This window comes from Elephas maximus, chromosome 18 (genome assembly GCF_024166365.1).
Source record: "Elephas maximus indicus isolate mEleMax1 chromosome 18, mEleMax1 primary haplotype, whole genome shotgun sequence".
NCBI lineage: Eukaryota > Metazoa > Chordata > Mammalia > Proboscidea > Elephantidae > Elephas > Elephas maximus.
This window is the reverse complement of record NC_064836.1, coordinates 50,574,378-50,586,532: the sequence shown is the minus strand read 5'-3', so window position 1 is coordinate 50,586,532 and position 12,155 is coordinate 50,574,378. Positions and strand designations below refer to the sequence as shown.

Below are 12,155 nucleotides of genomic sequence, written 5' to 3'. Positions count from 1 at the left end.
GTTTCTGAGGTTGTAAACCTCCACAGGAACAGACTGCCACATCTTTTTTTTACCATGGAGCTTCTGGTGGTTTTGAAGTGCTGACCTTTTGGTTAACAGTCAATTGCTTTAAACGCTGTGCCACCAGGGCTCCATTTTAAAGTGGAGTGTCCTAAAATCACTATGTTTTATTTGTTTTGAATTAAAATGAAGAGAATGAAATGAATATAATTTTGCTGACAATCTCACGTGCCATCTTAATTAATGATGGTGGATGCGGAAGAATGAAAAACAAATCTTTGTCTAAAAATTATCAAAATAATAACAATGACTTTATATCATACAAGTATACTCACCTTATGACATTAAGTTTTAAACTCAAATTGATCAGAAAATGGCTTTTCAGATTCTCATGGAAACCCTGTATCACCTGAGGATCAAGTCAGCCTCGCTCAGCAGATTTCAGATGTTGTGAAGCAGCCGGCCTTCATAGCAGGTATCGGGGCGGCCTGTTGGATCATCCTTATGGTCTTTAGCATCTGGCTTTATCGACACCGGAAGAAGAGGAACGGACTTACTAGTACTTACGCGGGTATCAGAAAAGGTACTAGTTTTCCCTATTTTAATATGTTTACATAACTCTTTTAATATGTGATCTAAAGTATTCATTATGATACATATCCAATATAGAATTATTTTAATAAACATGTTCTAAGGTATTTTTATTTTATAGTGGTTTCTACCACATATTAATTCCAGTCAAGTAACAGTACCACAAATAGGGCTTATTGGTTATAGACCTAGTTACTTTAAAATATATTTCAACTATAAATATGTGTGTATGTATGTGTCTATATAAATATACATATTTATATATATATATATACACATATATATGTATATTTTTTACCCAAGTAGGTTTAGACTGAGTTGTTATACCATACCCCTGTTTTCTTTGGAAATTATTTCATTATTTTATATTCTAGAGGAAATTTTTCGGTCACCTTGGCACAGGGATTATAAATCCAGTATTTGAACAGTATCTCACAGTTTTAAAGGGAGTGCCATTGCCCTTTGTGAAGCAAAAGAGAAAATACTGCCATTTGATTTATTATAAAATAGTTTCTTCCTAGCAAATATGGACTGCATGACCCTGTTGTGTTCAGAGAGAGGAGGTATAGTATGCATACGTCGTTATCCTTAGAATTGCAGACTTGAATATGTGTAGTCTGCTAATTAGTGATAGAGACTTCGTTACAAATGTGTTTGCAGCTTTTGAAGAGAAAGTTTGCCTGCCTGCTATTTTCTGCAATTTTAAGGATGAATCCAGTTGCCACGGTGTTTCACAAACACCTTTGCCACAAATCCTCAAACCCTGTAGATTGGTGATTTATTTATTTTTGTTCTCTGAGGATATTGTTAACACTGTCAGATAGGTAATCTTTTTTTTTTTTTTTTCACCCAAATATTTCCATTACCACTGGGCCCCAGATCTGGGCTATAGCTAGAGTGACAATAATTCCTAGCTGTCAGGAGACAGTCCCAGTTTATGCCTTCTGTCTAGCAAAGTTATTTATAGTGCTTTTTTTTTTTTTTGGTCTCAAAATTGTCCTGGTTTGGATGATAAATTATCCAGTCACCCTAGTTATAGTACCTGTATGTCAGTTTAATAAAACTATTGCTTTGCTGCAAAGGAAATTTAAAGAGGATTACCAATAAAGATGGCCCTCCACCCTTACTTAATTGTTTATATACTTCCTAAGTGTACACATTTTCTATGAGTGTTGGCCGTGTCATTTCTCTGATCAATTTTATGGCAAGATCAGAATGTTCATTGCTAGCTAAAACTTTTTTCAGTGCAAAGTTCTGTTGAGTGTCACTATCTATATATAAAAGTAGACTGGAAAAACAGTGTAAGAAGGGTACACTCTCTGTCACAAGGGGTCTTGGCAAGAGAGAGTCTACACAAATTCATCACCAATACTGTAAAAATAAATCAACGTGCCTCTTGCTTGTGTCTCAGCAGTGATCTTCTCATATGCATACATTTGCCTTAACATTATCGTCTTTAAATATGTTGTTTTAAAGATGTTTGTCCTATCTAGACATGAAGCAAATTGTCAGTGTCCCTGCCTGTGAAATGGAAAATGAGGACTTGAGGTTACTGCAAAGATAGCTGGTGTTCATTATGTACAAAGTAGAACAATGCCAGGCACGTGTGTTACCATAGAAAACCTTTGATGAAAAAACAATGCAGAGATGGGGGTTGTGGGTACCTGTGTGTTGTGGAGTGGAGAAAGGGGTAGGATGTTGAGGGTAGATTGGGTTTTAAAATCTGATTTGAATGAGGGAAAGTGACTAATTAACATGTAGATGTGGAATCTCTTAAATTCTCCAAAGACTTCCATCATCAATTTACATTTCACAAATAACCAGTCAGTGGAATCCTTTTTCACGTATTGTGATGAAGTAGTAGAACTGTGTGGTTGTAGCAATTTAATGCTCTAAATTGTCTTGAAGTCTTAAAATGTGACATGAAACCCTTCTTCCTTTCTGAAATGTTCTTTTTCCTTTACTAATGTACTTTAAGCATGCTGGCAAATGCCTGTGAGCTTTTTCTGCAAAACCTATTAAACTAATATCGTTGTCCTTTCAGCTAGCTTGTGTTTCAGCAGAAATCATAGAACATAATTACAAATGTAATTTGATGAGCATTTGATTCTGCTTTCCCCACTTTGCCTTGTTGGCACTTTTTCATTAATTCTGTTTCTATGCAATTAAAAAAAAAAAGTGCATTTTGAGATCTTAAAATAAATTTTTTTTTTTTTTTTTAATGCCAGAATCAATGCCGGTAATTTTAAAAGAAAAAAAGAAGTGAAATATTTTAAGAAAATGAATGTAAAAGAGCCTATTGACCTATAAAACATCAAGCCAGATTGTCACGTGGGGTAACAGTGAACATTTTTAACATTCCCCTTTACGTTTAGCCATAGACTTGACATCTACCAGAACACGCAACATCCCCGTACACATACAATCTCATATTCCACTGGCATCCCTGGGTACCTGGAGGGTTTATTTACATCACTGGAAGCTTTGAGAATTAAAGTTGTTCTTTGGTATGCTAGCTGTGAAAATTTCATTGAGGCTGACCTCCTTTGATCTTTTCCTCAAATCCTCAAACTGGAGTTTGCAGTTATCTAGGAGAAATAATGGCAAGGACCTTTCCTATTTTCCCTGTGTCCTTGTGATTGCAAATTAATGTTGAGACACTCCATTCTCACTTGAATTGCCTTAGTTTTTAGTGTATCTTTATTTATTTATGAAGACTTCTTACTGTGGTTCTGAATTTTTGAATGTAGCTAAATTACATGGACTTGGTGAAAAGACCCAACTGAGAGACAACACAATAGAATTCTTAAGATGGGGACAGCTGTGCTGCATAGGAAGGCCGGGGTATAAATTGGGTGCACAGCATTGAGGCTTTTGTTTTTGTTCTTTCTAGTGTGCTCAGAGGTTAAGTGGTTTGGTAAGTGACAGTTGGGCAGAATGCTGCAGGTTCTCTTTGCAACCCCAAAGGCCCTAATTCTAGTGTAAGTTTCTAGGATACGTTCAGATGTGAACAGGAAAACATATGTTTGGCAGCTTTTTTTTTGGTATACAGTAATTAATCAATATTCTAGTTCATTGATATTAAAGAGTTTTTGAAAAGACTAATCTTAAAGGGAGATTTATAGGTTTTCCTTGTTTTCCGTACCAGGACAGAGTTTATTTTATGTTAATGTGAGGAGCTTGGACAATAAGCCAGTCTCCTCTCTCTATGAAATGATATGGAAATTGCGCAACTCTTATTCCAAAATCCAGGAGTGGGGGAAGATAGAAGAGTGGGGCTGCTACTTTTGAGGTCTCCAGTTCAATTTCAAGCTTTATTGATTAAATGAAGATTTATAACTGCAGAGAGACTAAAGCTTTTCAGAGGGGTGTTATTGTTCTATTGTTTAGCTTCTAGAATGGCATTTAAAAAATGTTTTGTTTACTCTAGGAAGGTTCTAAACATAAACCATAACAGAGGAACTGAGGTTTAAAAATCCCCCCTTTTTTCTGTCCATTCACAAATTTCTGTGATGATCAAAATGTAGCTTTGTACTGTTCATGTGATAAGGCATCAGGCATTTCTTGACAGTGAAGCAGTTCAATTTGTATAGTTTTCTTTGTTCCAGTTCTTGTTCTCACTCTCTCTCTCTTTCTTTCTTCCTTGTCTTTCTCCCTTCATTCTTTCCTCTCTCCTTCCTCCCTCACTTTCTCTCTGTCTCCTCCTTTTATTGCTGAATACTTAAGCAGACCTACTAGCCTACTTTAGCAAGCATTTGCTTTCAGATATCCAGATAGGATAAGGTTCAAGCAAGACCCTGATAATACTTGTTTAAGAATCCATCATCCCCGTGTTTGGAAATGATTAATAGTGGAGGGTTCTCGTTTGTACTGAAGCCATGAGCTAAATCTTTGTTACTAAATGCAGGGTCATTCACAGGCTAAGCCAGCACAGCTCCCCTCCCCAGTGTACTGGGATGTCAGACTCTTGAGAATGGTACCTGTAGAGACAAGCTTCTTTTTTTAACCTCAGATTTGGTTTCGTTCATATAGCAGAGTATCAGAACTACTGGCTTAGTTATTTACATTTGTTTTATGTTCAGCTGTCTGCTTGATTTATACTAATGTGATATGTTCCCTTTCTCTCTTCAGCTTAATAACTGGTTTATATTTTGTTTTGATTTTTCAGTCCCGTCTTTTACCTTCACACCAACAGGTATATATTTGCACTTACCCTCCCCCTCTCCTTTGTTAGTTTGGCATGTGTTATACTATTGTGTTTCTGTTTTTATTTCATTTTCTGCAGTAAGTGGGGGAAAGGACTTCCAATGGAATACAGTACTTCATTTACTTATGTCAGGCATGTATATGAAGTAGAAATGGTTGGTGTTACTTTTCATCCATTTAATGCAGTTATTTATTCATGACCCCATACTGCATCTCAGGCCTGTTTGCATGTGTTTCAGTAGATAGACACACTGTTCCTACCGTCAGCATGATTTAACATGCTAATGACCTTACTGATTATTTCATACTTGGCAGTCTGTTCTTTTCCTTAACTTAAGCTTTTCGAGTTTTCAAACACAAATTTCTCTTCCTTGCCCTTCTCTGTCCAGAGAATCACAATTCTGAAAGGTAACCAAAATATCGAGCACATGTGCCAGATAAAACTTTTCCTTTTCCCAAGGTCAAAATCCTGATATTCTGTCTATTCCACTTCTTTGAAAGTGGGCCCTCTTCTTTCACTTTACCTTTAGTAACAGATGTACCTGTAGTCTTGCCTCGGTTTTAATCCAGTTATTGTGATCGCTGGAAGCAGTTATCTCTCCTTAACAGACTCCGAGTGTGGACTTGGCAGCTTTTAAAAACACGTTTTTTTTTTCCCCCTTAGTAAATGCTTCTGTATTTACAGAACAGCTAATCTTCTTAACCCCTTGCCTATGTGCAAATCTTTTGTTGTTGTTGTTGTTGTTGTTACGGCTAAATCTTTAAGCCCCCAATTTATTAAGCTGAGAATGCTTTCAAGCACATTAAATATATTTTCAGTATATATACATGTCTAATGAAAATATAACGAGAAGAGTTTCCACAAGCCACAATCAAAAATAGGCCTCATTGATTAATAGTCACAACTTGGTATACAGCTTTGTGTGTGGAGAGAGATTTATTTTATCATTTATCTTTGTCTTACTAGTACTCATACTTCTGGGAAAATAGGCTAGTATTTTTTTTCCCCCCAGATGAATGATTTCACTGATATAAAATCATAACATTATGTGATCTAATAACAAATCTGAAACAAAAAATCATGAGAATGCAAATATAAAAATGTGTAATAATTACATTTAATGAGTCTACTGAATTTTTGGTTTTGTTTAGTTCTCAACCTTGTTGGTACATAAAGAACATATGAATGACTTATGTTAAATTCTATGCAATCTTTAAAAAAAAATACTAAAATAAAAACCCTCCTTTTCTGTGATGATTTTTGTAATAATTTTAGGTAGAAAGGGGAAAATATTCTATTTTACATAGATTCTCATGAATGTACTAGATTTTGATATATAAATATGCTTATTAATTGTTGCTTTTTTTTTTGATAACATTTTAGTAACTTATCAGAGAGGAGGCGAAGCTGTGAGCAGTGGAGGGAGGTAATTATTTTGTTTGTTTTGTGGATTCTAAGGGGATTTTCAAATATTTTTTCTTGTCTTCCTCAATGATGTCATTTTCCTCTCTTAAAAGGTTTAACTTCAAGGTGCAATTTTGTTCAGACCTTTTATAAACATAAACACGGGGCTGTGCAGTTGAAACCAAGCTATTTAAACACCGTTGCAATTATTGGTGGGAACAGTTGCAACTTAGTCAATGAACACCAGAGGGAGAACTTTCACCAGGAAAGACAGACTTGCTGCTCTAGCAGATGATTAAAAGGAGTTAAAGTAATTAAGCTGTGTCATTTATGCAGATTAAGAAATATGGCTAGATAACAGATACCATCAAAGAAAAGTGTTCATCCGAAAACCTGCTGAACACAGCAATTGCCCATAAGTTGTAGATGATGTTTGTTTCCTTGGGTTTTTTTTGTTTTGTTTTGTTTTTTTTTTTGGTGTTGTTATAAATTCAACATAGTTTAGCTCTCCATTTGCAGGGAAATATGCTGAAATTAAAAAACAAAAGAAGAAATCTAGGTAGCTTGCTAACAAAGAGCTTTCTTTCCCTCTAATTAAAATGAACCTCAATCCTATCTTTATGATTTTTTTGTAATTATTATTCAGCGAGCTTTAATACATTCACAGAGCATTCACAGCTTAGAAGGGTTTGAAGAAAGGTATGAGTTTCATGAGCCAAGCTTCAGGATTTTCCACAATAAAGTGATTTTTTTGAAAACGATAACATCTAGCTTCATGTATAAGAAAATATCCTTCCAACCCAAACCATTTTATAATTCAAACTCGATTAAATTATTGAGGGCCCTGCTTTGTTTGCTCTAAAGGAATTTATAGCCTAGATAGTCTATAAATGTGTTTGCTACTGGGAAAAACAAAAATGAGTAAAATATTATTCCTGAATCCAAGGAACATCTCGTCAAATAAGAAAATGACTGAATTTAATATATGTCAGAGAGTGATTAGAAAAAAGTGTTGACCGCCTTTAGCCGATGCTGTACAAACTGGGTATCAGTTATTAATCTTTTCTTTCCCTTCTAGTGCTAGCTTCCTGTTCTCATACCTGTGACACAAAGCCAGCCACTGAAAGACTTCAAAGCTAGGGAGACCTTCATAAGGAATAAAGCCACTTGATTCAGGAATTAAACCAGGGCATGTTTTTGCATCTAGGGGACTTCCATCTAAATCACAGCTCAGACATTCATGAAAGAGCCTCCAGCACACAAATATTCTCTCCTGGGTAGAGGTGGAACGCCTGATCGTATAACCATCTCTCTGCATGTGTCTATCCATGACTGTAGACTTCAGCTTTCTCATTAATAAAAGCAGCGAAAGTCCTTACTGAGCATTTTCTATATGTTTTTCTGTACTGGCTTTGTACCAAAATGTACGACTGGTTCCTGCTTTAAAGGAATTTATAGCCTAGATAGGCAAAATGATCACATGGGAAGCAATGGCAGCAATGCATAGATAGCAAATGCTAGTTTCTACAACCAAACCCGTTGCAGTAGAGTCAATTTTGCCTCATAGCGACCCTATAGGACAGGATAGAACTGCCCTGTGGGGTTTCCAGGCAGCAGCTGGTGTATTCAAACTGCCAACCTTTTTGGTTAGCAGCCATAGCTCTTAACCACTGAGCCACCAGGGCTCCCCAGCAGGGCTGAGAATTCACAAAGTTCTTGAATTATCCATTTGGAAAGCGTGTTATATCACCATACAGAAGTAACATTCTAAGTGTAAAAACAGCATGCCAGAAGTACAACCAACTTATTTCAAACACCAAACAGAAACCATTTTCTCCCAAATGAAATAATAAAGGATGCTGAAACATTAGAGAAGCAACAGTTAAATAAAGGTCTTACAGTCAGTGCTCAAAATGACCCTGATGTATATATACAACTTTAAATTTATTTATTTACTAGATATATTTATTGAACACCTACTATGCAGCAGGCACCGCTCTAGGTGGCTGGGATACATCAATGAACAGATAAAAATGCCTGTCCTTGTCAACCTTACATTATAGTGGAGGAGATAGAAATAAATAATAAACATTTTTAAAAAGTCACATATATTAGCAGGTGATTAGCTTTTTTGGAAAAAAAAAAATAGCAGAATAAGAGGGATCAGGAGTGCATTAGGAAGAGGCCTCATTTCCTAGCCATGCGTGAATGTGTCCGTGTATATGTGTTTGTGTTTCCGTGTTCTGTGATCCCTTAGGGTAAGAGTGAGCAGTGAGCCAGACTCCTGCACTGACTTCTTTATTGTCCATTCCTGAACCCTGTTTTCCCTCAGGTATCTCAGACTCTTTGAGATCCTCAATGGACCTCCCATCTCTCTAGTTTAATGACACTCAAGCCAAGACCTTCAAGTCATCCATTTTTACCTCCTACAACCATTGCCACATTTTGCTGATTCTACCTCTTACCCCCTTCGCCATCAATAATATTGTTTAAGCATTTGCTCTCACACGTCTAATCTATTACAAGCCCCAAGGAGCCCTACCTTCTAATAGTACCACGTCCTCCAATTTCCCTTTGCCTACTGGAGCCAGACTGCTGTTTCTAAATGTTTATTGATTATGTCTCTGAGCTGCTGAAAATTCAGTTTTAGTGGAGCCTGCCATGATACAAGATCAAGTCCAAACTTCCTGGTAAAGCAGATGAAGTCCACAACCTGTAGGCCTTTGCAGGCCCACTTCACACCTCTGTGTGCCACACCTTAGAATCTACTGTGTCAGCCCATTCACCCTTCACCAACACGTCATTCTCTTGTATGTCTTTACTACATTGCACATGCATTACATCAGCCTGCAATGCCCGCGCCACCCTGTAGCCCCTTATCAGTTTGCTGAATTTTACCTGCTAGGTCCTCTGTGGAAACCCTGGTAGTGGTGTGGTTAAAAGTTGGGCTGTTAACCAAAAAGTCAGCAGTTTGATTCCACTAGGCACTCCTTGGAAACCCTATGAAGCAGTTCTACTTTGTCCTATAGGATCATTATAAGTAGGAATTGACTCAATGGCAGTGGGTTTGGGTTTTTTGTTTTTTGTTTTTTTTTTTGATACTCTGTATTTTTCGTACTTCGTAAATAGTACAATTAAGCATCTAACATAAGGTGATGGAATTATGTTTTGTTTCTATCAGGGGCCAGGAAACTATGGCTTTTGGCCAAATCCAGCCCATTGTCTGTCTTTATTAATAAAATTTTATAAGAATACGGCTACACCCATTCTTTGCATATTATATATGCTTTCATGCTTCAATGGAAGAGTGTGATAGTTGCAAAAGAGACCATGTGGCCTGCAAAGCCTAATTTAGTTACTATCTGGTCCTTCCTAAAGAAAGTTGGCCAACCCTTTTTTTTTTTTTTTTATATGATTGCCTTTCACAGTATACTGTGAGATCCTGAAGTGTAGAGTCTACGAATTATTGATTTTCAAAGATATCACCAATAAATATCATAGGAAGGAAGGAGTAAGAGGATTAATGAGGGAGTGAATGTCAAAAGACCTGAGTTCAGTCCTTGATGACTTTTAAGAAAATATTTTTTAGTCTGATAAAGAAGAAGGTTTAGCTAGAACTCTGTCCTAGTTCTTGAAATTATAAATGTAGCTATTACCAGGAGAGGAAAAATGAGGATTGTGGTAAGCAAAGAGACCTCTTCCCAATTTGAAAAGGGCAAAGAATTTGTGAAGTACTCCAGGAGAGGATCCTGGTGATATTAAGTAGCTGTTCCTGTTCTTTTGTTTTCCTTCCCTCAAACATCCTAGTCAGTGCTTCCAAAAAAAAAAAAATACTACTTAAAAACTAAACCACAACAGAGTAAGCCTGAAGAAGGGGGTGGGAAGGTCTGGCTAACCAGATGAGGAATGCCAAGAGTATATTTCCTGTCAGTGGGAGGTGAAAAAAGAAACAGAATGCAACCTTTACTTCTCTTTAAAACATTGGCAACCCTCGTATTTATCCCTCATGTCCTTCTGGGCTTCAGAGCTCTTTCAATATATCAACGGAAAAAAGAAACACTATAGGCAACCCTTACTGCCAGGTTCCCTGACCATATCCCCCAGCGACAGGGACTTACAGAATTTTATTTTGTGGTTTAGGAGTTCAAATCGTTTTTCCTGCAGAGAGTGATTGGAATTTCTAAAGTAGGAAGGGAGGAGGAATTGAAGGTAATTGCCACATCATTATTAAAGTCTATGTGCCCTCTTTTTCTTGATGAAACTATATCCCTTTAGTAAAATGAGGAAATAAATTAGTTTTTTGAGAGCCTTAGTGTTTTTTCTTCCTTGGACAATGCTGTCTTTTTAAAGGACAAGGAAAGAACTGAGCAAAACTCAGACATGTTAAAATGAAAATGTGAGCTAAAATGTTTTATGATAATATTGTCATACATGTTCATCACTGTAACCAGTGTTTTTTTTTTTTTTTTTTTTGTATCCGCTTCATTTCTTATTGTTGGGAGCCAAATCTGTCCCATACACATTTGATAATCTTAAATCTATAAAGCCTATGAAATTGTTAGTCTAAAAAGACCTTGACACCCTTATCAGAGTAGTTGCATATGACCTTGGCTTCCTAAAAGACCTCTGAAATCCACACATGGCATGTTAAGATTCATTGTGGGCTAGTAGTCACAGCACACCTTCTTCCTTCAATAATTAGCATTCCAAATTCAAGTCTAAACAGAGAGCTAGGATGTGAATTGTTAATCCTCCTTGCTGTTGGAAATCACCCGTATGTATGAAAAGTTTTTTCAGCCTATGATAATATCAAAACATTGACTGTAAAGCCTTTTTCAGAAGGAATCACAGTAGCATAAAAACGTCTATTCCTTTTGAAACATATAAGTCAGACTGGAAACTTTCCACTTGACCCATACTCCTAACATCCCATAATATCTTTATAGTATCAAAAATAGAGATTTATCTTTAACAACTTCTGTAGCGACAACACTCATGGTGTAAGTTGAAGAGAAAATAAAAAAGGACAGGTAAAGATTATTAGATGCAGAGTTTCTAAAACTAACGTGTATTTCAAAGCCTTCAGATATCCATGATATAAAAAGTAGTTGCTCTCAAGTTGATCCTGACTCATGGCAACCCCACCCTACATGCGTCAGAGTAGGACTGTGCCCCATAAGGTTTTCAGTGGATGGTTTTTCAGAAGTCGATCATCAGGTCTTTCTTCCAAGGTGCCTCTGAGTGTACTAGAACAACCAACCTTTTGGTTAGCGCCTGAACACATTAACTCTTTGCACCACCCAGGGACTCCATCCATCATGTAACTTGTACTTAAATGTTTGCAATTTTCAACAGTTCAGCAACATTGCTCTTCAGGGCATGTGTTTATCAACACTTTTAGCAGAAAGTTTGCTTGCTTTTAACAGCTTTTTTTCTGAATTTCAAGACTTCAGACATTTCCTCTACTCTTCCTTTTGTTCAGAGTGTTTGTGAGCTTTAGGAAATTCCAGCACTCTGCAGTGTATGTAGGAGCCCTAGTGGTGCAGTGATTAAAGAGCTTGGCTGCTAACCAAAAGGTCAGCAGTTTCAATCCATTAGTCACTCTGCAGGAGAAAGATGTTGCGGCCTGCTTCTGTAAAGACTTACAGCCTTGGAAACCCTATGAAGCAGTTCTACTCTCTCCTGTAGGGTTGCTGTGAGCCAGAATTGACTCGACGGCAGTGGGTTTGGGTTTTTTTTGGTTTGCAGTATATGTATTTAAGACATACTGGATTGGGTGTAGGTTCTAGGACCACACTGCTAGGTTTGAATCCCGGATCTGTACCTCTTTCACTCTATAACCTTGCTCAGGTGTCTCAGTTTCATTATCTATAAAATAAGCATAATAATAGTAATAGTACCTACTTCATTTAATACATGTGAGGACTAAATGTATCAATACATGTAAAGAACT

General features: G+C 36.8%; 1 protein-coding gene across 1 annotated transcript in view; it reads left to right on the top strand.

Annotated features, from left to right (window-relative positions):
* ROBO1 (roundabout guidance receptor 1) overlaps nucleotides 1–12,155 on the top strand; it is a 1,245,354-nt gene that overhangs the window by 1,187,428 nt on the left and 45,771 nt on the right. Inside the window, exons 20-22 of the mRNA XM_049858153.1 lie at nucleotides 386–583; nucleotides 4,760–4,786; nucleotides 6,182–6,224. Coding sequence (XP_049714110.1) covers nucleotides 386–583; nucleotides 4,760–4,786; nucleotides 6,182–6,224 — 268 coding nt within the window. The remainder of the gene's footprint in view (nucleotides 1–385; nucleotides 584–4,759; nucleotides 4,787–6,181; nucleotides 6,225–12,155) is intronic.